The 24324-nt window shown below is 41.0% G+C and overlaps 4 protein-coding genes across 5 annotated transcripts; 1 reads left to right on the top strand and 3 right to left on the bottom strand.

Moving 5' to 3' along the window:
- Window positions 1–2051: 2051 nt before the first annotated feature.
- On the bottom strand, window positions 2052–8719 carry LOC103980163 (nuclear transcription factor Y subunit A-1). Its single transcript, XM_065157367.1, has 6 exons — window positions 8468–8719; window positions 7554–7815; window positions 6794–6906; window positions 6530–6601; window positions 5724–5888; window positions 2052–3522 (listed from the first exon to the last, which is right to left on the bottom strand). Exons 2-6 carry the CDS (start codon window positions 7783–7785, stop codon window positions 3289–3291), a joined length of 816 nt encoding a protein of 271 aa, XP_065013439.1. The 5' UTR covers window positions 7786–7815; window positions 8468–8719; the 3' UTR covers window positions 2052–3288.
- Window positions 8720–11773: 3054 nt separating this feature from the next.
- LOC135672001 (probable cytokinin riboside 5'-monophosphate phosphoribohydrolase LOG4) lies at window positions 11774–12941 on the bottom strand. Its single transcript, XM_065180459.1, has 6 exons — window positions 12761–12941; window positions 12582–12679; window positions 12468–12498; window positions 12299–12398; window positions 12146–12216; window positions 11774–12067 (listed from the first exon to the last, which is right to left on the bottom strand). Exons 1-6 carry the CDS (start codon window positions 12902–12904, stop codon window positions 11774–11776), a joined length of 738 nt encoding a protein of 245 aa, XP_065036531.1. The 5' UTR covers window positions 12905–12941.
- Window positions 12942–15048: 2107 nt separating this feature from the next.
- On the top strand, window positions 15049–19691 carry LOC135641709 (dicarboxylate transporter 1, chloroplastic-like). Its single transcript, XM_065157356.1, has 3 exons — window positions 15049–16241; window positions 17706–17927; window positions 19041–19691. The coding sequence occupies exons 1-3, from the start codon at window positions 15141–15143 to the stop codon at window positions 19401–19403; spliced, it is 1686 nt and encodes a 561-aa protein (XP_065013428.1). The 5' UTR covers window positions 15049–15140; the 3' UTR covers window positions 19404–19691.
- On the bottom strand, window positions 19426–21875 carry LOC135641700 (putative pentatricopeptide repeat-containing protein At5g52630). 2 transcript variants are annotated; one of them, XM_065157347.1, is made up of 2 exons: window positions 21066–21875; window positions 19426–20993 (listed from the first exon to the last, which is right to left on the bottom strand). In XM_065157347.1, the coding sequence occupies exons 1-2, from the start codon at window positions 21849–21851 to the stop codon at window positions 20058–20060; spliced, it is 1722 nt and encodes a 573-aa protein (XP_065013419.1). In that variant the 5' UTR covers window positions 21852–21875; the 3' UTR covers window positions 19426–20057. The 2 variants fall into 2 exon arrangements, with proteins under 2 accessions (XP_065013419.1, XP_065013416.1); XM_065157344.1 differs by having other exon boundaries at window positions 19426–21875.
- Window positions 21876–24324: the final 2449 nt, after the last annotated feature.

The following is a 24324-nucleotide window of genomic DNA, read 5'->3' as shown; positions in this document are numbered from 1 at the left end:
TCAAATCTTTTTTTCCTTGTTATGTCAGAATAAACATGACAATCTGTTCTGCTACTATGTGTAGCTAAGTATATTATGACTATAAACACGAGATCATATTCGTCTTTGAAGAACAAGTAACGCATTAAGATCGTTGTCAGTCGAGTTTATACTTTCGGGATCGAACCAAGTCTTGTCGACTAATAATCAGTAATATCAAAATAACAACATTAAGTATATCAGAAATATAAACACGACGGATCATCAAGAAGAGTCAACCTCATACCCCTTTGCATCATATGGTTTTGCTGGTCCATCAAAAGGGAACACGATAGGGGCCTCTCGTTGGCGTATTATCCTCTCGTAGCTGGACACAATCTAACATGTAAACACCCCACCATTCGAGGATCATGCCTTGAGACAGGGTGTGCTCATCTCTTCCCTGTACGCCAGAGAGGAAGAGATGGCATCACTCATCACGACGGCTTGTTAGGAAAAGAACTCTCAAATATTAGTAATGGAATGGATCAATAGGAGAGAGGCATCATACAACTCTCTCACATGTATGCCATGGCTTGTCACAAGTACTCCAAACACAACCTGACTCTCTCACATGTATGCCATGCCATGGCTTGCTTAAACCGACCTAATCACAAGTACAATTTGCAACCGAGTATAATAACTCTTATCTAAACCAAAGCCGACTTCTTTTAATACTGTCGACTCCAATTGCAGCTGTACAAACTTATCTAGTTAACACCTAACCATCCTTATCCAATGAAACACCAACTCATTTATGTCTAATTAACCGTCGTCTTTACTAAGTCGATTCTAACAAAATTGAATTATCTTTTTGTTTAACTTCAATGCCAAGATAATAATTCAACAAGTCCACCAAATTCTTTATTCATAGCATATTGAACTTTACGAATCATATTAGGATCACTATCGGTATAGATTATATTATCTATACATAAGCAAATAATTATTATCCTCCTTGCATCTCCATGTTTTCCAAATAAAATATGCTTATAAGGATGCTTGCTTTAAACAATATAAAATATTTTTAGATTTATAAGCTTTCTTTTCAGATCATTTTGTTATAAATCAAAGTGGTTATTCAAGATAAACTTCTTCTTTTAATTCATTATATAGAAAGATTGATATAATATATAATTAATAAACCGATAAATTATTTTGAGCTATAAGAGAAAGAACTAACTTTACTATTTTTTGTCTAACAACAGGTAGAAATACCTCATCATGATTTTTTTTTTCTTGAAGCCTTTTGTGACTAGTCTAATCTTATATTTCTCAATAGTATCATCTTGCTTTAGTTTTGTCCTATAAATCTAATTTCATACCAATGGGTTTATGCTGTTGGGGTAAGTCAGTTAATTCCCAAGTTTATTCTTCTTAATAGACTTAATTTCTTTCTCACACCACTTTTCTCCAATTTTTCATCACTTGATGCATCTTCAAAAAAGTGATTGGATCACCATCAGTCTAGTAATCTTTTTATTCTTTTGAAAGTTGTAGGGGATATTAAAGTTATAGATTTATTTAAAATTGGTTCTCTTGTAGAAGCTCTCATTGAGGATGAATCTCCTTCCAATATACTTGGCTACTCATTTTAGTTTTATATTTGTTGTTCACATGCATTTATCATGTCAATTGGAAAGCATCCATGGTCCACTTAAAAGTATTTTCTTTATAAAAAAAAATTAACATCCCTACTAATTATGATTTTGTCAGTAATGGGATTATAAAGCCGGTAAGTTTTTAAATTATCACAACAACTTACAAATATACATGTTTATCTTTTATCATCTAATTTATATTTTTTTCATTTAGAATATGAGTATATACAACATTATTAGATTGATATCCACTCTAAACTTCTTTAGGTGTTGTTGATAAGATTATTCAGTTTAAAATACGAAAACCTTGAGCTCATAAATCCATCATGTCTTCTTTATCATCAAAAATAATTTTTGGAGCTCATATGATACGAAAGGATAAAATCGTACGGTAATACCCATCGTCAAAACGGACAATTCCTTACGAGCCTGTGACCGCCGCAACCAACTAAATGATCCCTTATAAAATCGCACCTACAATTACCACTTAATCACACCTACAATTTGCAACCCACACTGAAAAAGATAACTCTTATCTAGACCAAAGCCGGACTTCTTTTGCTGCTGCTGTGTAAACATATCTAGTTAACACCTGAGCATTCTTATCTAATAAAAACATCAACTCATCTATTGATTTCATATCGAATAAAAAGAAGTACGCCCCAATATGAGTGAAACCGGTTGACCTGCCGCAAACGCATGTTCGATGTTTGATCGGCCGATCTTTGTGTGCTCTGAGATCCATTTGAGCTTAATACTTCAGTGATAATTAATCGTTGACTTTTCACATGCAGATTTGAATGCACTGATCACCACTAGATTTGCTCAGGAACAGATTTCTAGTGTGTATCTCAACAACAATCGATAGCTCTATCCATCAGATTCCATCAATACCTGCTTATTGTAGCCATGAAATCAACAGAACAACCTCCAAATCATTACTGCTAAAACCTATCAACTATCTCAGCTTCGCCTCAGATCATCCTCTTGTCACACAGTGCAAGTGCCTCTTGATTAACACAGGCTTCACAAAGCATCAGTTACAGAAACCAACATCTTCTCTGTACCATAGCAAATATAAACCTTCTTTTTTAATCAGTTCAATCAAGTTCAAAGATTCACGTCTCTTGGTTGTTTTTTTTCTTTTTCATACAGTAAGCACCACTACACCGAGTAGCAATTTGTTCTTCAACAATGAGTCTTCACATTTGACACGAGATCAAGAAGCCAAGAGATGGTTCAAAGTACCTATTCATCCAGATGAACCTGCACCGATGTATCCAGTCTTCTTTTTCTCCCACAAAGACACGAAAGAAAATGAAAAGGATAAAAGCCAAGAATGAATTGCCTGCAAGCATCAGATTTATGAGACTTCCCCAGAGCAGAGCCAGCGCCACCAGATTGCACTCCTACATATTTGCCAGATCAATCCGATAATTCTCAGAAAGCGAGCATCTGATAGGACCAATTCACAGGGTGATGCTGCAAGAGCCGGTCACTGCTCAAACTAGATAGATAATTACTGTGTGACCACAGCCCTGCCAGGAGGACGATTCACCATGATACCAGCTTGCTGCTTTCCTGTGTAGTCCCCACATTCTGTTCTCTGACCTGGTTTCAGATGGAAAGATGAGAACTGGGATTCTGGACGTTCTTGGTGGCCATGTTTTCAACTAACAGATGTTTCATGCATGGGGCTGGATGGATTTGCATTATCTGAGCAATCGGAGGTCAGTGAAGTTGAGGAGCCAACTGACTGCGTGGGAAGAGGTGAATTAGGAGTTGAACCCTGCTGTGTCTCGGTTTTAGTGGCATCATCGGTCTTCTTGGTGTTAAGAAAACGACCGCCACAACCCCTAGCTCTCCTCGTTGCATGTAAGTGACGTGATTCATGAAGATATGGCTGCAATTGGGGAGATATCAATTCATACCATCAGTGAAAAGTTTCTTTTATTGTGTTCTATTATGATAATGAAGAAAGAAGCAGAATATAAATTGTAGAAGTGTCAAGAAATATAATAAATTATGCTACTCAAGTTGAGACTTTAACCAACAAGTTTGCTGACACTGGGTTTCAGGAAATATCAGAGACATGCACAAGGCATTTAATAAATCTCCGGATCAGAATTTTCAACCATTAGAATGCTTCCAATAATTGAACAACTGATATGCAGTTTCTTTTCCTTAAAAACACATTGTTGCTGATATTTTCTGAACTGTGCAAAAAATAAAACTTTAGTAATCAACTTTTTTGATGGATAAGATGTTCCCATATACAACAAGAAAATAAAATTCAATAATATGTTTGGGAAATAGGTGGTAGCCATTCAAACCAGCCAAGAAGATTCAGAAATGTGCAAAAAATGCTACCATGGACCATACAATTAGACAAGACGAAACAGCTACTTACTGCTGCCTAAAATATTTTTAGACAGATCTAGACCAAATGGTGTGCCAGTTAATAGATTAGTGGAGTAGGATACAGTTATTGGTCTTACAAGTAATGCTTCTTGTCTATGTCGAATTATTTTAGATGGATCAGTAAGCGATCAATAGAAATCTAAGCATCAATGACACTAACAGGATGCAAGTTAAATGCTTCAAACCAATAATTATAATTGATTCATGAAGCCATATGACTAGAATAAAATAGACAAGCAGAAAAAACATCATAGAAAATAAAAGTGAAGGCTGATCAACAAGAAATGTAGATATGCTCAATAAATCAACAATATGTCACATGCAAATGTAGGATTTGAGCTTCTTTTGGAATATGTGCAGCTACAGATCTCAAAGTTCTGGAAGAGCTAGAGGATTCAAAGTTAATGGAATTAATTCAGAAAATGTTACACAAAAGATGCCGACAATCCTGAAAAATATGAAAAGGCCTGAATGAACATGGCATAACTATTGAATAGAGCATGACAGGTAAGAGGAAGAAGAACAAGATAATTAGATTGTGTGTGTGTGTGAGAGAGAGAGAGAGAGAAAGAGAGAGAGAGAGAGAGAACTACGCCAAAGACCACAAAACACAATTTCGAGAGTTGTGAGCAACAGGTCTTAACGGTCGACTTATTCAAACAATCACAAGAGCTGATTCCACATTTTATATGCTATAAATAAAAATGTCGTTGTGCTTATTGTTTAAGGACCCAGAGAGCAATCGATGCATACACCATTAACTTAGGTGGCCATGCACTCCATGAGGCTCCTGTCAATGCAGGGCCTGGGGAGGTCAGGACGTTTATCTTAAGAAACATATAACTGTTAAAATTGAATCCTATTTGTCAACCTCTAGATACTTTATTACATCCAAAATATCTAAATTAGATCCTCTAGAATGAAACCTCCCCAACTTAAGTCTTAACTCTAGCCAATAAAAAAAGAGGATCTCCTTCAGCATTTGCTTGTTCTAAATGCAGGAGTGTGCCATAATCAAATGATGTTCAAAATACTAGAATGAATGAGATGAAGATATTCCTGACAGTAGTTAATCATTCTGGTTTGAAATTGTCTCCTGCAATACTGTCATAGATTCCAATACTTCCAGCTGCATGCTGATGATCCTCATTGCACAAAAAAAAAACCAAGAACCACAGTTGCAGCACTTATTTTGCACTGTGGCCCAAGAACTTTATACAGCTAAATGCATGCAGTTGGAATAAATTAAACAATAGGAAACTATAGCTCAACAGCACCTATTCAAAATTCTATCTCCTCATTCTCAGTTGTCGCAAACTTTCTTTTATCAATTTAACAGCATCTATGGCCTCAGAATCAAGCATTTAACCAACACATAATGTAAGCACACCTAATTTCTGCCTGGACTCTCATTTTATTTTCCTTTTTTTCTGCCCTCTGTTTTTTGTTGGCATCTTGTGTGTTTTTTCTTTCATCGGGGGTGCAGGCATGAGATGGGGAAGAGTTTCTAACACAAAAGTGCATTACGTAACTCAAAGTTTTAGATTGTACTATAAGGACCAATGCAATATGGCTAGATATGGAGGGAAAACATTATGTGGCAGATAAAACTTGTAAAGCAAAATTCATCATACAAATTAGAAAAATAGGTAAATGCTTCCACAATAGCTTTTAAGCATGCACCTTTCTAACTTTTATAACATTTTTCTCTAGCTCAGCCTTTGCACGAGATTGTCTTCTCCTAAGGATTCCATGGTACTGCTTGGCATTAACATATACTGGTTCCTCTGTCATTTCAAGAGGTAAAGGCATGCGCGAGCAGGGGATTCTAATAAGCTGAGGATGCATCTGCAGAATACAGCTCACAGGCAATTATGAGTAAGTCACTAAAAGCTGAACAGCTGAAGTCTATGACCATGTAAAAAGGTCACGTATTATGTAGTTTCTCTGGAAATAAAAGAGACATATGACTTCACCAGTTTCAACGAATATAAACATAAAAATTTACCTACAAAAGTACTATGTACCATGCTGCTCTTTTTTGTTGTGTAACAGAAAGGAACACTTATCAAAAGTCTAAGTCTAGATAAGGAAAAAAAAACTACAAAATCCAATGACCACATGGACAGTGTAGTTAATGGATGGAAAATAGAGCCACACAATTATTAGCTCAACTACACAGGCATTTATGGTTGTTAATTAAGAAAAAACAAAGATATATTCGGTGTTTTTTGTTAATAAAATAATCACGAGATGTGAATCTTGTCCATCCAGATTGTCTTTGAAAAAATGCACCATGTTTTGGCAAATCCAAATTGATTTTGGAAGTCAAGAATTATGAATTGAATTTGTCTGATTGTACACCAATTAAATCAGAAAACCATATCTACAACCAACATCAACTAATTCCAGGGATGGTAAAGATGAAATCCACAAAAGCTCCAACGCCACCTACCAGTAACTGGAAATCAACATTACAACATACTTACTAGTGCTTGAGTTCCATAAGAAGCCACTACGCCAGCAAAATAAGGATCAGTAAATGGATATGTAGCACAAGCCTGTCAAAGTACATTCGATAGTCTAAATATCAGCACTTTATTGAAACAAAAATATAAGAGCTAATGAAGGTTGCCATTAGGAAAACTATTAATGAGATCATGAAGAGACTGATCCTTTGGTTCAGAGTAGATATTTCAATTAAAAAACAAGAAAGAAAAGTAAAAGAGGTAGACTGAGTAAAAGAGCCCCACAATCGATTGACCAAGTTCCAGCTCGGCATGTTGTGAGAGAATCTCAGGCATAACTGAAGTCATGGCAGATGAAGTAGGCAGAAGATTCTGCCTTTGCTCTCCAAGGCCCCCATCTGACAATGAAACAATATTTTATTTTAAGAAACCTGTCTTGCTTATGTTCTAGTATCAAGTCCAACATTCAATACTCTCTAAATAAATAAAAAAATAAAATCTACAAATCAAACACCAAATTACAAATTAGCAAGGAACAATAAAAATTGTGCAACTTAGTAATGATTAAATTTGAACTTATTATTTCCCAAAAAATAACAATGAACAAGAGCTTAGCACCTATACTGAGCTTTTAGTTTCATAACCTTACCATTTGAAGCCATACTCCTGTCCTTGGTCACCTTTTATTGTTTTAGAAGGCCAATAAATAAAAGCAGAACACATAACATGATTACACTTAATAACTCAGAAGATTCAGCACAGAATCATATGGCCTCCTAACACCAATCAATTAAAACCTACCAAGCTATCACTAACACTGGTCGTCTGTGAAGATTGGATCACGTACATCCTATGACAAATGGTTGGCAAAAACAAATTCCACTCAAAAGCTGAAAACAAGATCAATCCAGTGGCCAAAACACTTGTCTGAAAAAAAAAGAATAAAAAGAAAAGAAAATACTAGACATGGATTTTTCTTGTATTGAAAAATAGCAAATCAAAGATAAGGCTGATTACTAATAAATAAATAAACGGGTAAAATAACCTGCTCTTGTGCCCATATTCTGTCTCTCTTTACTGGCATCCCCTGTGTCGTCCACACCATCACTTGGTTGTGATTGGCCAGCCTCGTTTCCAACTGAGGGTGACTTGGAGGTACCCACAGCAGCAAAAACAGGACCGCACCACCATGGCTGACCATTGATTGTGGCTGGTAAAGCCGTTTGTACGCTCGGATCTGCTGTATTTGTATTTGTACCACCAGGATATGATTCCATTCCTTCAAAGCACAATTATTCTTGCAAGCTCTTAAACAAAGATAATTTTAATCAGTTAAACAGTATAGCCACATATAAGAAACAGAACAAGAAGAGTTAGAATAGCCCGACAGAGATTAAAAAACAGGAAATAGATGCTAAAACTACAAAAGATATAATTCACGTAGTTATAGGACACGAACCAAAAAGAACTCCTTGTTTCCTAACAGAAAACAGGGCAACCGTAAAAAGAATCCCAAAGGTCTTACTCAAAGAGAAGGACACCACCGTAAGCCAGCCAAACAATCGATGGTGACCCTCCAAAACCCTAATTCTTGAGCAGTTTGAATAAGCAAGTATCCGTTTAGTGCGTCTTATGCCAATCTCCATAAGGAAACAAACCAAAAACAAAGAGATTAAGAGACAGGTCCCAGAAAAATCCCAACTTTACGACCAAACTCATCTTTATTTCCACAACAAGTTTCTATGTCCATCGAAAATTGGTGAGGAACTAAGATGACGACATCAAAGTCCAACAGCGATCAAAACCCCAACTTCATCAAGTAAGAAGAATCGACAAGCCAAAATAATCAAAGACAACAAAAGTAGCAGTCCCACATCCAATTTCGGTAACTTAATCTAGTCATCAGTCACCAGAAACGCTTATATATATATATACACGGACACAGACATAAATACCAACCTGTTGAAGCCGCGATCTACGACTGCTCCAATTGAATTGCGGCAGCTCTGAGCAGATGTCGGAAGGACCAATCAGACGAAGCAAGGCCTACAGCCTTTTCCTTTTTGCCTTTCCCCCCAAATGAAACAAAAACCCTAGTAAGCGATCACTTCCAGCCATCGATTTCTTTGTAGGTTCATTCCGCGAGACGAATCAAAGCTATCTCTAACACAATGGAGGAGGAAAGGGTATAATAGGATAACTCCATCTATTCAGTGCTTCAACTTCTTTTACTCTCATATATTCCAGAATTCTCCAAATAAAAAAAAGTAGCACATCGTGCCACTCACATTTAGGATAATGACACACTTGTCCTCGAAGCTTATCCTATAATTACCCGAGTTGTACACGCTATCACCACCAGATTGCGATTAACTCTTAAAGAGATCGTGCGATTAGGCTTAATTAGGTTTAACGGTGAAGGGTAAATTTGTCATCCCAACCCTTCTTTAATTACCGAAAATGGTAACAGTACTCTTTCTCGAACTTTACTTCTCGTGGTAAAAAAACCTAACGAAACCGCTAAAAGAGAGACCAGTAGTACCTTCTTTTACGCCAACACACCGTTCGTGCCCGATCATTTACCTGGGCGGTGATTGGAGAAATAGGTTAACGATGCGGGACCCAACGCGGGTGGCACTGTTTCCCGAAGGTCAAAAAAAGCTCTCGGGAATATTCTCACAGCAGGAGACGTAGGGCTACTTTTGTAAATTAAGCCAGAAAATTACGTCCGTGTTAGCGAACGGGCGGGCGGACGCCTACGAGGCAACCACTCCACTCCTCGCGTCGCTCCTCCGCCGGCGAGAGGCCGGCGGCGTGGAGTAGCGGGGGACACGTGGGTGGTATGGGAGTCGGGATTGGCGGCGCACGAGAGGCCGCCGGTGTCGCGGTCAGAGGTCGGCGGCTCGGCTGCTTGGGGGAACACGGCGCTGTCGGCGTCGTCGTCACCACGTGACTTACGGAGGGGTCACGGACACGTGGCGTGGCCAGCTCGCCACGGGGCCAACAGATGGACGGCACGTGATCTGATCAGAATCTTGGAGAGTTAACCAATTTATATCCAAATAACAAAATTAAACATTAATTATGGGTTCCAGTGTCTCGAAGTGTTAGATTAACGTTAATAAAAAATATTTCGGTGTCAGCCTCACAATAGCTAACAATCATCTCGGAATCAACATAGCGTTTCAGTGTCGACATGGTGCACACGCACAATATGACCTCAAAATAACACAGCAAACTTGGGAACGACACATAGTCGTACAAAAGCAACCCTACTTTACGTAGAACTAGAATAGTCAACCCATGCTATTCGAGACAGATGAATCGATTAACTGGAGTATCAATGGTCATTAACAATTTATGTATAATCAACCCTCGGGGAGAAGTATAAATGTCGACCCCCTAGCCAACATCAAGAAAGGGCTCTCTCGACTCACTCAATGACACTATTTATATTATCATCCTTTTTTCCTTCTGTTTGACTTAAGGATAAGAGGTGTCAAGCCGAAAAATCACGGTGAAAACCTATTGTGTAAGATTATCGATAGCCAGGAGATGACCCCGCAGTAAAAGAGACTCTCGTTCCTTTACCCAATCTCTTCGTTTCAAGACTAGATCACTATCGACGAATTGTCCCCCCGTCCATATTAGCACTCTCGTCGATCCTCCATATTAGCACTCCACATCAGCGAGAAGGAGATACCAGGATGAGCTTACACCTTATGTAATGAATCAACCGGATCGACTTACCAGTCGATGGTATTCATGACACTAACAGATGTAACCCTAAATTAAATTGACATTGTATTCATAATTCCATATACACAAGGTAAATAGAACAGAATGAAGCATACCATGTTGCTGATTGAGGTTGCTATTGCATTTGGAGCCAAGTCAAGCATCATACCGCTTCAGGCAGCACCTGGTTTTGACTTCATTGCCAACATGCTAAAAGCAGGCTTTCTATACTATATTTTGTTTTGTTCTTGACCATTCAATCAAGGAAAGAACACAAGTCTTTGTCAAATTGAAGCAAGCTCATCAAAAGCCGAGAGGGATATGGATATAAATGGGCACAGGTCTGATTCATGAGGATATTAGTAAACAATACCTATTCCAAATGGGTTTTATGCTTTTTGGACTCATATGAATCTCTCATATGGGTTTAAAGAATTATGTAACCAAGTGTGATGATAAAGTGAATTATCCAAAAAAAAACAAAAAAAGTGGAAATTTTATAACTTGTTTATTTCATAAAAAATTATGTCCAAGGAAATGGCCTCTTAATTGGGATTGTATAGGATGGAATGCAATTCTTGGAATGACACTAATAGTGGGGATTGGGAAACAAAAGCAAAACAGCTGTTGATACAGGAAACAAGAAACATGTATCAAAATATTGACAAATGTTTGTTTTATGTCCATAATCAAAGTAAGATTGCTATTTTGATGAATGAAAAGGAAACAGATGAGAAGACAAAGAAGGACAAAGAAATATGTATTAATTGGTTGATAAATATTGAAAAGTTATTATAAAATTACTAGAGAACAGTATGCTACAAATTCAAGTTCAAAAGGAAATTTTAACAAGTAATAGAAAAACATGAAATTAAAAAGAATAATTATTTCCCAATTCAATTATTAGAAAAACATGAAATTTGGGAACTCAAATTTCCAATATAAACCATCAATATTATATTTATTTTAAGATTATTTTAAGGGCTGAAGCTTTTATATTCTCTTGTATTTTTTTAATCTTGCATTAACATCTTAGATTCATACACATATAGTGAATTGCAGCTACTATAATGATTTTGTTGCAGGTTGAGAGAGAGAGAGAGAGAGAGAGAGAGCTAATGCATCCCAAGGGGCACATGTGTTTCCTCTCTCTATCATCTGATCATGATCCTATGCTCCATATTCTCTTTCCCAACTGAGATAGACCCAAAATGTACCAGAGCAATCATGTAGATTTCCAATCACTCATATATATATATATATATATATATATATATATATATATAGAGAGAGAGAGAGAGAGAGAGAGAGAGAGAGAGAGAGAGAGAGATGCAGCTATCAATACAGTTAATTAGGAGAGATGAAGACAGTACTTGTACATAGATACACAGAATAGAGTGGTGAAGTCAGCTACATCTGAACTGTATGGCCACTCTCTCTGTGCATATACCACCATCAACTGGTCCACTTGCCATCTTTGTCTGCTGTCATCAAGTGGTACATCCTCCTGCAAGAGACAACAACAAATCATTCCCTGCTTTTTTCCCTGCAAATCTTTGTTCCCCTCACCCAATCCAATAATGCAGCAGCCAGCCAAAACTGTAGTAGAATACACACAGCAAAATCCAGACCTTGTGGCTCTGCGCTCTCTCCATCCTCTCCTCTCCTCCCACCCACCTCCATTTTCCTCAGAAGCTCCTCTGCACTTTCTGCCGATGCAACAATGTGCCTCGCAGAGTCCTCGATGAACCCTTGCTCCACTCCTTTGTCGAAGAGGGCGAGCAAGCTGTCATAGTACCCATCCACGTTGAGCAAACCCACCTGCTGAAGAGCTTTAGAGAACCAGGAACCACCAGATGTAATGTAAGATTAATGCAGGCAAGAAGATTGGTTACTGACAGGCTTGTGATGGATTCCAAGTTGAGAATGAGCTATTATCTCCAAGAGCTCTTCCATGGTTCCATAACCACCTAGGGAGATTAGGTTTATGGGTATAGCTATCAAAGCACAGGGATGTGAGCGAGCAACATTGTGCTGTGAGTATAACCTAACCTGGAAGGGCTATGAAGGCATCAGCACATTTGGCCATTTCTGATTTCCTCTCATGCATGTCTGCAACTTTGATCAGATCTCCAATGGTTTCACCTGATACCTACACCAGCAATTGCACCTGCAACTTGAGATAATGTAAGACTGAGAAGAGGAGGGTTAGGAGCTTCACCTCATTTGGCAAGAGAGCTGTGGGAACGACACTGGTGGGAACAAAGCATTAGAAACATGGAGCAACAGAAAGAACAATACAACACAAGTTATTTGAGGCGGTGGTGAGGTGTACCCAAGGACATGGCAGCCACCATCGAAGACAGTCTTGGATACCAGACCCATCAGGCCGGCACTTCCACCACCGTAAACGAGGTCTATTTTTCTCTCTACCTGAAAGGAGGAAGATCAATAAGCAAACAAGAGTTCTTGGAGCAAACAAGTATACGACATTTCTTTCTGCTCGAGTCTAACCAGTTGCTTGCCAAGATCAAGAGCTGCTTGGCTGAAAGATGGCCTGTTTCCTGACCTACTCCCACAGAAGACACATATCCTCCTAAACTTCCCTGTGCTCCCACTACCACTACTCTCCACTACATTTGGTTCACCAGCCTCCATCCCTCAAGAACAGGAGAGGAAGGAGACGATGCACAAAGGCCTAGAGGTGAGGGAGCAAAGAAGGGGAGGTAAGAGCTAAGAGAAAAGGAGAAAGGAGATAGAGGAGCCAACACCATTGCCCACCTTTATGATCTCCAGAACCTCCTTTTCTCTGTCAACCAGCTTTTACTTGGTGCTGGAGGTGACACCAACAAGAAACTTCTGCATCTTCCTTCTTTTCCCTGCCCCTTTACCCTCACCCATCCTTGCTTTTGTGCCAATCCAATCAGTGCACTTGTGCTGGTTTTCTTTGTCTCATATCAATTTACAAGCCTCTCAAGTATTTCTAGGACCAACCGGAGAAGCCCCATTCTTCATTTAGGCCTTTCCATTTCATGCTTTAGGCAAATGCAGTCAAACTAGAAGATTTACAGCTGCTGATGAGACCCATTGACACAAAAGACAGTTGATGCACAGATTAAAATAGTGTGTCCCAGTTCATGCACAGGCTCCACAACATGTTTTCTTGTCAGTCCTGATTTGTCATGGCCATTTCAATGCAAGTCCAATGTGATAGTAGGGGTTTCAGGAGCTTCCAGGTTTCTATTTGTGTTGGTCTGGAGAAACCATGGGGATTGGCTCATGGCATCAGAACTGTTCTTGGGGTTTGGAGGTATCCTGTGGGAGGGTTGAAAGAGACAGGTTGAGGTGTGTGAGTCACACACCTGAATCCAAGAAGAGCTGCTGCTCTCGAAAGGCTACACCTCTGAGTTGATCACTTCTCTGTGGACGCTTCTTTCTTTATGGTTCATTCATTGCCTAGTTTTCTGTGTTTGTTGGTTCTGCTTGTTCTCATTTTGGGTCGATAGGGATAGAACATTGGGAGGTATCAAACCACCCAACCCCCTTGCAAAAGATGGTGAGTGTGAGTGTGTGTGTGTATATATATATATATATATATATATATATATTGATGGCTACATTGATGGAGAGAATGATCCAAGATCCTCTCTATATAACACTGCTTGCTCAAAGCAAAAGCTAAGAGAACTGGACCTCTGAAGAAAAAAAGTATAGGTAGGATTAATTAAGTCATTGGAAAAAAAGTATAGGACTTCAAATCACATCTACATAATTAATTTTTTCTTGGGTTACAGATTTTGACAACTCATATTTTCTTAAGATTGTTATTTGTCATGTTTTATCCAATATGATAGTACTAGTGTTCAGAAAAATACATCAATGATTTGCCATGTCCATTCACATGCCAACAGCCATATCTAAAGTGAGGATGAATCTATCATAACCTTATTAATGGAACCATCTTCTTTGGCTCTTGTAATTGTTTCTTTGTCCTTTCGATTTAAATGAAGAACTCTTTCTTATACACTGACTTCATAAAATATTTGATCAAGCAACAAAGTACGCTAATTCCTTTCACCCTAGTGATGATTTGCACCATCGAAATAGATTGTTTGGCATGCGAAGAATGTTAACATCGGAAATTGCATCTTTGTAACTTCAGTGTCTGTGTTCAGTCGTTGTTTTCACCGTTTGTGGATGCACCACTTTTCACTCTATTTCATATGCAAGCACAAACTTTGTGCGTAGCTTCAAACTCGTCTTCGATCAAGTCTTTAGGCTCACCTTCCTCAAGTATGCTCAATAGCATGATTCAATTATCAAATTGCTTGCAAGTAGAAATCGCTGCAATTGGGACACCAACTAATTTCTCTGGAATCTGAACCCAATCTCAATTAACTTAGGTGTTTGAATTCGACTCAGGAAAATATTGTTCTGCCCAAACTCTATTTGACCCAATTCTGACATACTATGATTCCTATCTCACATATAGTATCCCATAATATAATATAATATAATATAATATAATATAATATAATATAATAGCAGTCGAGTGCAATGAGGCCACAAACAAGAAGCCGCCACCTGGCTTCTGATGTATGCGGCCCCCTCGACACGACCGCACAACAACAACCGCGGGCCCATATCAACTCTACCAATCCCACGTACGAGAAGAGATTACGCGTGTCGAGACGGACGGCCCACACTGCAGGACAACCGATCACGAAACTGCGTCCGATGTTCTTCACCGTCTGATCGCACCCCGCCCGGTCCACGTTATATGCACCCTCCTGCGCGCTTCTGTTTTTATTAGCTGTAGAGGTGTGCTCCACCGCCGAATCCGAGGTCGAGTTCGAGTCTCGTGCTTTCCTCCTCTCCCCGCCCCCCCGCGTCCATGGCGGCCTCCGCCCTCACCTGCAACGTCGACCTCCATTCCCTCGTCTCCTTCCGCCGCCGCCGCATGCTTCCCCCTCAGTCCCTCATCTCCAGATCCCCCGCCTCCTCCTCCGGTAAGAACGCTTCCTTCCCCTGCCTCCGATCTGCTCCCACCCAAAGCTTTCCCGCCGGATTGACCTCCGTCGATGACCGCCGTCCTCTGATCAACGTCGTCCGCGCTTCTGCCGCCGCCTCTGCCGCACCCGCCGCTGCACCCGGCCCCGCCCCATGGCAGGGCGCAGCCTTGAAGCCCCTAGCCGCCTCGATTGCTACTGGCGTCCTCCTCTGGTTCGTTCCGGCCCCCTCCGGCGTCTCTCGCAACGCGTGGCAGCTCCTCGCCATCTTCCTGGCCACCATCATTGGCATCATCACGCAGCCGCTCCCCCTGGGCGCCGTCGCCCTGATGGGCCTCGGCGCGTCCGTCCTCACCAAGACGCTGCCCTTCGCCGCTGCCTTCTCCGCGTTCGGGGACCCCATCCCCTGGCTCATCGCCCTCGCCTTCTTCTTTGCCCGGGGCTTCATCAAGACCGGCCTCGGCAACCGAATCGCTTACCAGTTCGTCTCCCTTTTCGGGAGCTCCTCCCTCGGCCTCGGCTACAGCCTCGTCTTCAGTGAGGCCCTCCTCGCCCCGGCCATCCCCTCGGTCTCGGCCAGGGCTGGGGGGATCTTCCTCCCCCTGGTGAAGGCCCTCTGCGTCGCTTGCGGAAGCAACGTGGGGGATGGGACCGAAAACCGGCTGGGCTCGTGGCTCATGCTCACTTGCTTCCAAACCTCGGTGATCTCGTCGTCCATGTTCCTCACCGCCATGGCCGCAAATCCCCTGAGCGCCAACCTTACTCAAAATGCCATCAAGCAGACGATCGGATGGACCGACTGGGCGGTGGCGGCAATAGTGCCTGGCCTGGTCTCGCTGGTCGTTGTGCCATTGCTGCTCTACCTGATATATCCACCAACCGTGAAGAGCAGCCCCGACGCACCGAAGCTTGCTAGGGAGAAGCTGGAGAAGATGGGGCCGATGACAAAGAACGAGATTATCATGGCAGGGACACTGCTTCTGACGGTAAAGATTGCCCCTTTTCCCCTCCCTCCCCTTTTCTTCGTTCCTTTGTTTATCTTTTTGCTGTGATCATCTGCTTGCTATTCCATAAAATTTACATTTAGCAGATTCTCCTCAGCAATTGCCTACCATCAGTATAACAGTCAATCTGATCCATTTTAATACAAGTGAACCAGAGAGCCATCAATCCATTTTGCTTTCTATTAAGTTGGTGCAACTTAATCTCATCCTAACCTCAGATTTATTCATTTGTTCCATGATACTGACACAGATCTCATCTGCTTGCATAATCTCTTTGATACATTTGATCAGGAGTACGTCTATTTTGTTGGAATGCGAAATCAGAATCTATGGATTGTTATACTCTTAGTTAAATAGCTATCACTGACACCTTAATCAAATTTTGGAAAAATATATAGGGTGTCAAGATACTCAACTCTTTGTCAAAGTTGGTGTCAAGTTCCTTGCTGAGAACCTTTGTCGACTAAGTTAAAAGGTTCAAGGAAATGACAAAAAAAGTTAAGTCTGACTTATACAAATATGTGGATTAGGAATTGGTAAGATTTTTATCATAGCAATATCACACTGATGAGAACTTTGTTCTACAATGTAGTATGGCTACATTTTGGGATTCAACGAAAAGTAGATGAATTAGAGTTCAGTTAAAGGTATGCATTGAGTTGGATGAGTTACGCATAATTTAGGTTCTTTTGTTTATTTTGAGACAAATTGTATAGGACCTTTATTGTTGAGTCATTTAAAAAATTTGGATTCTTTTATTTCCCCAATGAACATAAACTATATTTCAATCTTCGTAAATTATTTGGACGGTACATAAGGTTCTTGATGTTGTTCTCCCTGATGATACGAAGAATGTATGATGATGCTCATACTTGTTCGAGTGGCTAGATATTCCATATTCGCCAAAAATTGTGTACTGGCCTGGAGAGATCTGAGAATGTTTTGGAGGGAGATAAACTCGAAATATTAGGAGATAGTAACTATTAGTTGCAGCAACCATGCTGGTTACAAAATTGTTTTTCAAGATTGCACATACACCTAACTATGCTCTAGGATTGCTATTTTATTACATAATCTAGCTTCGAGAGTTTAAATGAAGAACAATGTGTCTACCTTTACCATTCTTTTATGTGTTTTTTCTATAGTTTTCCTTCTCGTGTTCTTCTCGTAAAGTTAAAATATCGTAGGAGAAGAGCCATCATGACCACCAAGTTATATATTTTTTTTTGGCAACGATCCAACTTCTGAGTACGGATTCATTTCCTGGTGTATAATAGTTTCTTGTCCAACATAAAGGTTCCTGCTTTAAGAGCCTAAAAGGATCATTATACTGCTTTTCATGATTGTCTTCACCAACATGGAGGTTCATGTAAAAATTAAAGACATATTTGTAAGTATAATTAAGCAAATAAACTCATAAGAATTTGTGTCTTTTGTTGTACACAGGTGGGACTTTGGATATTTGGAGGTGTACTAAATGTGGATGCTGTAACTGCTGCAATCCTCGGATTATCTATTCTTCTCATAACAGGTGTTGTGACATGGAAGGAGTGTTTGGCAGAGTCAGTAGCATGGGACACCCTTACTTGGTTTGCCGCACTTATAGCGATGGCTGGGTATCTCAACAAATATGGTTTAATCTCCTGGTTTAGTCAAACAGTAGTCAAGGTATGACGTATTTGTTTCTATCACACCTACATATATTGTCTCTTTGTATCATAAAATATTTCTCATTGTTTCTAGAGATTTTAAAAATACAGGTAGACATGATGTTAAGTTATTGTGCAATCGCTTCTCTCTTTCTTAACACTTAATCTTGTGATTTCCATTTACACTTTCTGTCGTACTGGTCAATTTTTGGATGCTAGGAGGGAATATAATGTCGCTTTGCCAATGCACCACATGCACTTACATCCTTGTACCAACATGTATTTTACTGGAGGATCTCATCTAGAGCTAGACATTTTGAATCCAATCAGATATGCGTATTTTTTAATTTAGTTAGAAGGCATTGTGTAGTTTTATTATGTTCTAGTCTTAACCTTTTATTGCATAGTGCATTGAGCTGTGTAAATGATCATGCATGAAACAGGAATATCCTTAGGCACATACTTTTTAGAGCTTGAACATGAATGCATCATTTGAATGGTTGTGCCTCTAGATGATCCATGGATATGGTCAACAATGCTTTGGTTTAGTGTAGCTAGTGAGTTGCCTGTTAGCCCTGGCTTAGGAGAAGGCTAGCTAATACAAAACTAAGGTTGCATTCTAATGATGTGAGTGCGCCCAAGAGCTTATTGGGGTTGTTACAAGAAGCAGACCCTAAAACCAGTAAACCCTTGCAACCAAGCACTCAGGTTATCAGGGTTATTGCAAGCATCATAGAGGACTTCTGAATGTGAGGCAGATACTAAACCCCCACTCTGAATATGGGTGTTGCTGTTACTATTCAATTTACATTAAAGGTGACATAGGGATGAATTTGACAGAAAGTATCATCATTGCAATAATAGGTTTTTAAGATTGATACTGAATGGCTGATCTAAATTGTAGAGGGCTTCACAATTGTGATTATGTAATTAGCTATGTGCTTGTTTAAACCCCAGCCACGAGGTGTTCCTTGGTGATCTCTAACGTATCCAAATTCAGGATTAAAACTATGTTGTGGTGGTTTCTCTATTATTAGACATGCATTTTCTAAAGTTAACATTAAAAACTAAGAATGCAGTAATTATGGATTAGTCAGTACTCTTACTAACATAGGAATTTGCTTCTATTCAGTTTGTAGGTGGGTTGGGTCTTTCATGGCAGCTCTCTTTTGGCATTTTGGTTCTGCTCTACTTCTATTCACACTATTTCTTCGCAAGTGGGGCAGCACACATTGGAGCTATGTTCACAGCCTTCTTGTCGGTAGCAAGTGCATTAGGCACCCCTCCTCTCTTTGCAGCTATGGTTCTCTCCTTCCTGTCCAATCTAATGGGTGGACTCACCCACTATGGTATCGGGTCTGCACCGGTTTTCTACGGTGCAAACTATGTCCCGCTTGCTAAGTGGTGGAGCTATGGATTTGTCATTTCTGTCGTCAATATTATTATCTGGCTTGGTCTTGGGGGCTTCTGGTGGAAAACCATTGGCTTGTGGTGAAGAAGGCTTCTGAAAATTCAGCTTTATTTTTTTCTTACAAGAATACATGTCTTCCCCAAGTTTTGTTCTTGGGATCCTCACAATCCTTCTATTTATTTTTCGGGACCAAAAGGAGTATTTTGGAGAAATAGATGATTGTAGCATAGCATCCAAGGTGTTGGACTCTGCAATTTTTCTCTTATTCCGGTAGCAAAATTTTGTATTTTGTTTCGCCAAATAAGTCTCTTAAGTTCTACCTGTTGTTGGAAAACACTGAAAGAAAGTAAATTCAATGTATGTTGATTGTCATTTCTATGCCTATTGAAATTGTCTCAAACTGTGGTGCAGTTTGTTTCCTCGTGCTTAGATTCTCTGCATGGTTTGAAGCATGTTTATATTCTTTGCCCAATAGAAGGTACTTCCTTTTGTGTAATTACAATTAATATCCAATCTGACATATTATATTACTAAAAATGACATGACAAACAGGAAAAAAGATACCAGAACGAGAAGCCAATAGAATTTTGCAACTTAACTTAAATCACGAAGTACTAACAGTTACCAAAATCTAAAGCATTCTGTTTAACTCAACAATCAAATAAACTATTGTTATTCAAAAAAAAAAAAAAAAAAGCCGTAAGGAACAACGAGGGGTTAGTGGTTATTACCCGGTCATCACCAGTAATCCCCACAGGAGCACGCGCCATCCTCAAACCGGTGGAAACGATTGTTATCCCTCAGCACGATCGCCCGGCCGGTGCATTTCGACAAATACTTGATGGCCGTGTGGCAATCCACGCACACCCTCAGGTTCTTCATCACTCTGATGGGCTGCCCCTCCGGCACCACCAGCAACCCCAATCCTATCGCCAGCCGCTCGCTGTGATACCATATCGCCGCCCGCTTCTCTTCGCCGCCCACATCCCTCAGCACCTGGCTTGTGTCCGGCACATACCCGGCCTTCTCCATCCTCTCCCCCACCTCCTCCAACACCGCGTATATCTCGTCGCTCCTTGGGTGTCCCCGGTCTCCCGATACGAAGGTGTGCACTTTCCCCGCCGTCTCTAACCAGCTCAGACCTGTCTCCTTGCGCACTCCTCGATCCCGCATCGCCTTCCTCGCTTGAGCTGCATCCGCGTAACGTCCTGCCGCGGCATATGCGTTCGACAGCAGCATGTGAGCACCAGAGCTTGAAGAGCCCGTTTCGAATAGTTTGGTGGCTGCATACGCGGCGGTGTCGGCGTCCTTGTGGATGCGGCACCCGGTGATGAGTGCGCCCCACACAGATTCCGTCGGGTCGATCGGCATTTCCTCGATGAATGCGACGGCCTCAGTGATGCGACCGGCGCGGCTGAGAAGATCGACCATTGCTGCGTAATGCTGGGCACCTGGCTCGATACCATACTCAGACATCAAAGCGAAATAGCGTTTTCCCTCGTCCACGAGACCCGCGTGACTGCATGCGGTGAGCAAACAGAGGAAGGTGATGAAGTTAGGGGAGAAGCCGGCTGCTTTCATCTCTTGGAAGCGGTGAAACGCAAAGTGGATATGGCCATGCTGCGCCGACGCGATGAGTATAGCATTCCAGGCGCCAAGATTCCGGTCGGGCATCTGGTCGAACAACTCGTAAGCTTCTTCCACGATCCCACATTTAGAATAGAGTGAGATGAGGGAGCTACCGACGAAGGGGGAAGAGTCGAAGCTGGTCTTGAAGCAATGCGCATGGATGCTGGAGCCGAGCTCGAGGAGAGTGGCGGTGCTGCAGACCCTGATAATGCAGGAGTAGGTGAAATCGTTGACGCCGGGGGGTTCGAGTTCGGCGAGTGCCATCTTGAACAGCCTGAGAGCGTCAGGGTCGAGGCCGGCTTCGGCATAGCCGTAGATTATGGCGCTCCAGGAGACGACGTTGCGATGGGGCATGAGGTCGAACAGGCGTCGGGCTTCCGCGAGGAGTGCCGACTTGGCGTACATGTCGACGAGGGAGGAACCGACGAAGACGCCCTCGGCGAAGGGGGTCTTGAGGGCGAGGGCGTGGAGGGAGCGGGCAAGGGAGGGAGAGGAAAGGGCTGCAGCGGCCTTAGCGGCGGAGGGGAGGGAGCGGTCGGAGGGAGGGATGGCGAAAAGGAGCATGGAGCGGAAGGCGGCGATGGCGGGGAGGGGGAGCCCATTCTGAGCGAGAGAGGCAAGAAGGGCGGACCAGGCAGCGGCAGGGCGGGGGGAGGGGGAGTCATCGAAGGCGGTGCGCGAGAGGACCGGGAGGCCGCAGCGGGCGTAGAAGGTGATGAGGTGGTTGGAGAGGGGGCGGGTGGCGGCGGCGGGCGAGGAAAGGAGGCCGGACTTGAGGAGGTGGGCGTGGAGCTGCTGGCCTTTGGGGAGGGAGCGGGCGGCGGAGAGGGAGAGGAGGAGGTCGGCTAGGGCGGGCGCAGAGGTCGGGAGATGGGGCGTATGGGGAAGGCGGATGAGTGGCATTTACGGGAGAGAGAAGAAATGGGGACGCCAAAATAAGTTTTATAGAAGCGGCGCAGTGGCCGTTGCGGCGTGAACCCACCCGAGGGCGGATGACCCTTTCCGCTGCTATCGTAAGGATGTGCCAATAAAAGTATGACACACAAGCAACGCCAATGGGTCCCGCATTTCAATTATTGTAAGCGAACGATTTAACGGGAAAACTTTGAGCTTTTTACTTCGCCATGTTTTTTTTCTTCTAAATTTATATGGGAGAATTAATTATTTTATTTTTTTAAGGATAAACGAAGTGGGATTCGAACCCAAGATTTTTATTAATTAAATTAATTATTATCCTTAAAAATATACCGTATGAGATTTTAAACTCTCTAATATATTTCTTTAAAAAATTTAAACCTTAAATGAGTTTAATACATCATCGTCGTACCAATATTTAAAACGTTATAAATGATATTTTTTATCTCTCACGTCAAGTAAAGGATTACATCTTTTCTTTCTTTCCATCAATTGCTATTGTTAACCCTGCTTATGATCTCTCGTTCTTGATCGTAGTATTTTGGTAATGACACATTTCAGCATCGTATTCACATGACATCAGACGACGATCGTGACAGGGTCGACAAAGGACCTCCAGGCTTACACGATGCAATACCTCGAACCTTAATAAGATGATCACATGATCCTCATGTTGTTCGGCACCATATAAGTTAGCGTCGAACACCACGGAACAATTCCGAAAAGCCACGATGCGAATTTGCACAAGTCGGTGCCGAGCACCGTGGAGTCATTCCGAAAAGCTCAAAACTACGCCACATGGCGTGGACCCATACAAGTGGTCATATTCGTTCGTAGGTTATAAGCCATCCTCATGTGAAGTTGATAACCATTAAAGGACCATGTACGACTGACCCTCTATCGCAGGTATAAAAGCTAACCCCTACCAATACAATGGGGACTCCGAGCATTCAATTCACCTTTATTCCACTCAATATTAACTTAACCTTCGGATGGATTGAGTAGAAAAATCTCTCTCCTGACCTCGGTCTTTGTGTAGGAGCCGACGACAGAGAAACAAACGACGAGACCTAAACTCAACCCGACTTAGACATTCACTTCTAGCATCCTAATCTTTGTATGAGCAACCTTGCACGTATGGGATCAGACCAAATCGTGCTAACACCTTAGCCATGACGTAAAGCTTCACCAACACCTCTCACTCTAATGATCTTAATTTTTATGACCTTCTTAACATCTATCTCTCTAATGATCAGCTCGTGTCGTCATTAAAGGACGATTTTGTCAATGTTCTTGGCGTCACCATCATTGACCACCACTCCGATCCTAATCTTTTGAGTGCATCATTATCGTCAGGCAGGCTTTGTCATCGTCGTTGCTTACGAACGGCGCCAAAGCCCTTGCCATCAAGTGTTGTACTAATCTCAACGCCTTCTTCTGCACAGCCTTTAAGCTCCTCACCGAGATCCTTGCCGTCGAGGATGAGATCATCGGTGGTCTTTGACGCTATGATTTTTGTTGCCACCGTAGTCATCAATCATATTTCAAAATCAAAAAAGAAATACCAAAGATCAATAATTTAAAAAATGATATAAGATTATGTGAAATACTATTAAGATTTTATAAATGATGAGTTCATTTATAAATGACATCATCTATTCACCTTAGACCTTTATTTACCTAAAAAATATTTGTTTGGCAAAAGGATAAGAAAATTTTATTATGTGATCAAAGCAAAAATAAAATAAAGTGCTCAATGTGAACCCAATCATTAATTTTTTGAGTCTAACTATTAGTCTAAAATGATAAAACCAAAATTAACAATAATATACTCATAAAACCTTTATAAATCAATCCAAGTTTTTACCAACTTCTAATACAGAATAAATTAGAGTATTATACAACTAAAGTATCTTCTTTTCGTGTGTTGTGACCACCTAATATTAAAGATATCTAACTCATTCCACATAATCAAAACGTTTTTCTTTTTGCATGGTAAGGAAAACAAGAAGTAATGAAACATACAATATTTCCTTCCAACCCTTCCACTCAATGTATTCACAAGAAAACAAGCAAAATATTATTCATATATTATTTTTAATGCATACAATAATGATTGAGATCCAAACCTAAAATAAATATTGTGCTCTAAGACAAATAAACCCTCACCCGAAGTGTAACGAGAAAATGATGTGATCATTAAGTTTGGAACAATCACAATCCGTGGAGTGCAACATAAATGATGTGATCATTCAGCAAACTCCCCAGAGAGAATTTTTTTCTTGTTAATACTATATTAGCAAACTACTTAAAGAAATTTTTTTATTAAATCAATGATTATAATATTGACACTAACTCTTCAAGACATCTTAAAGTCATAAAGGACGTTGAATCAATGAATCTCTCTCTTTAACACTGTTCATCATCGTTTTAAAGTAACTAATCCGTTGGTCAATAATTC

The sequence above is a fragment of the Musa acuminata genome, chromosome BXJ1-4, assembly GCF_036884655.1.
Source record: "Musa acuminata AAA Group cultivar baxijiao chromosome BXJ1-4, Cavendish_Baxijiao_AAA, whole genome shotgun sequence".
Classification (NCBI taxonomy): Eukaryota; Viridiplantae; Streptophyta; class Magnoliopsida; order Zingiberales; family Musaceae; genus Musa; species Musa acuminata.
Note: the sequence above shows the minus strand (reverse complement) of the source record. Positions and strands in the feature narration are given on the sequence as shown.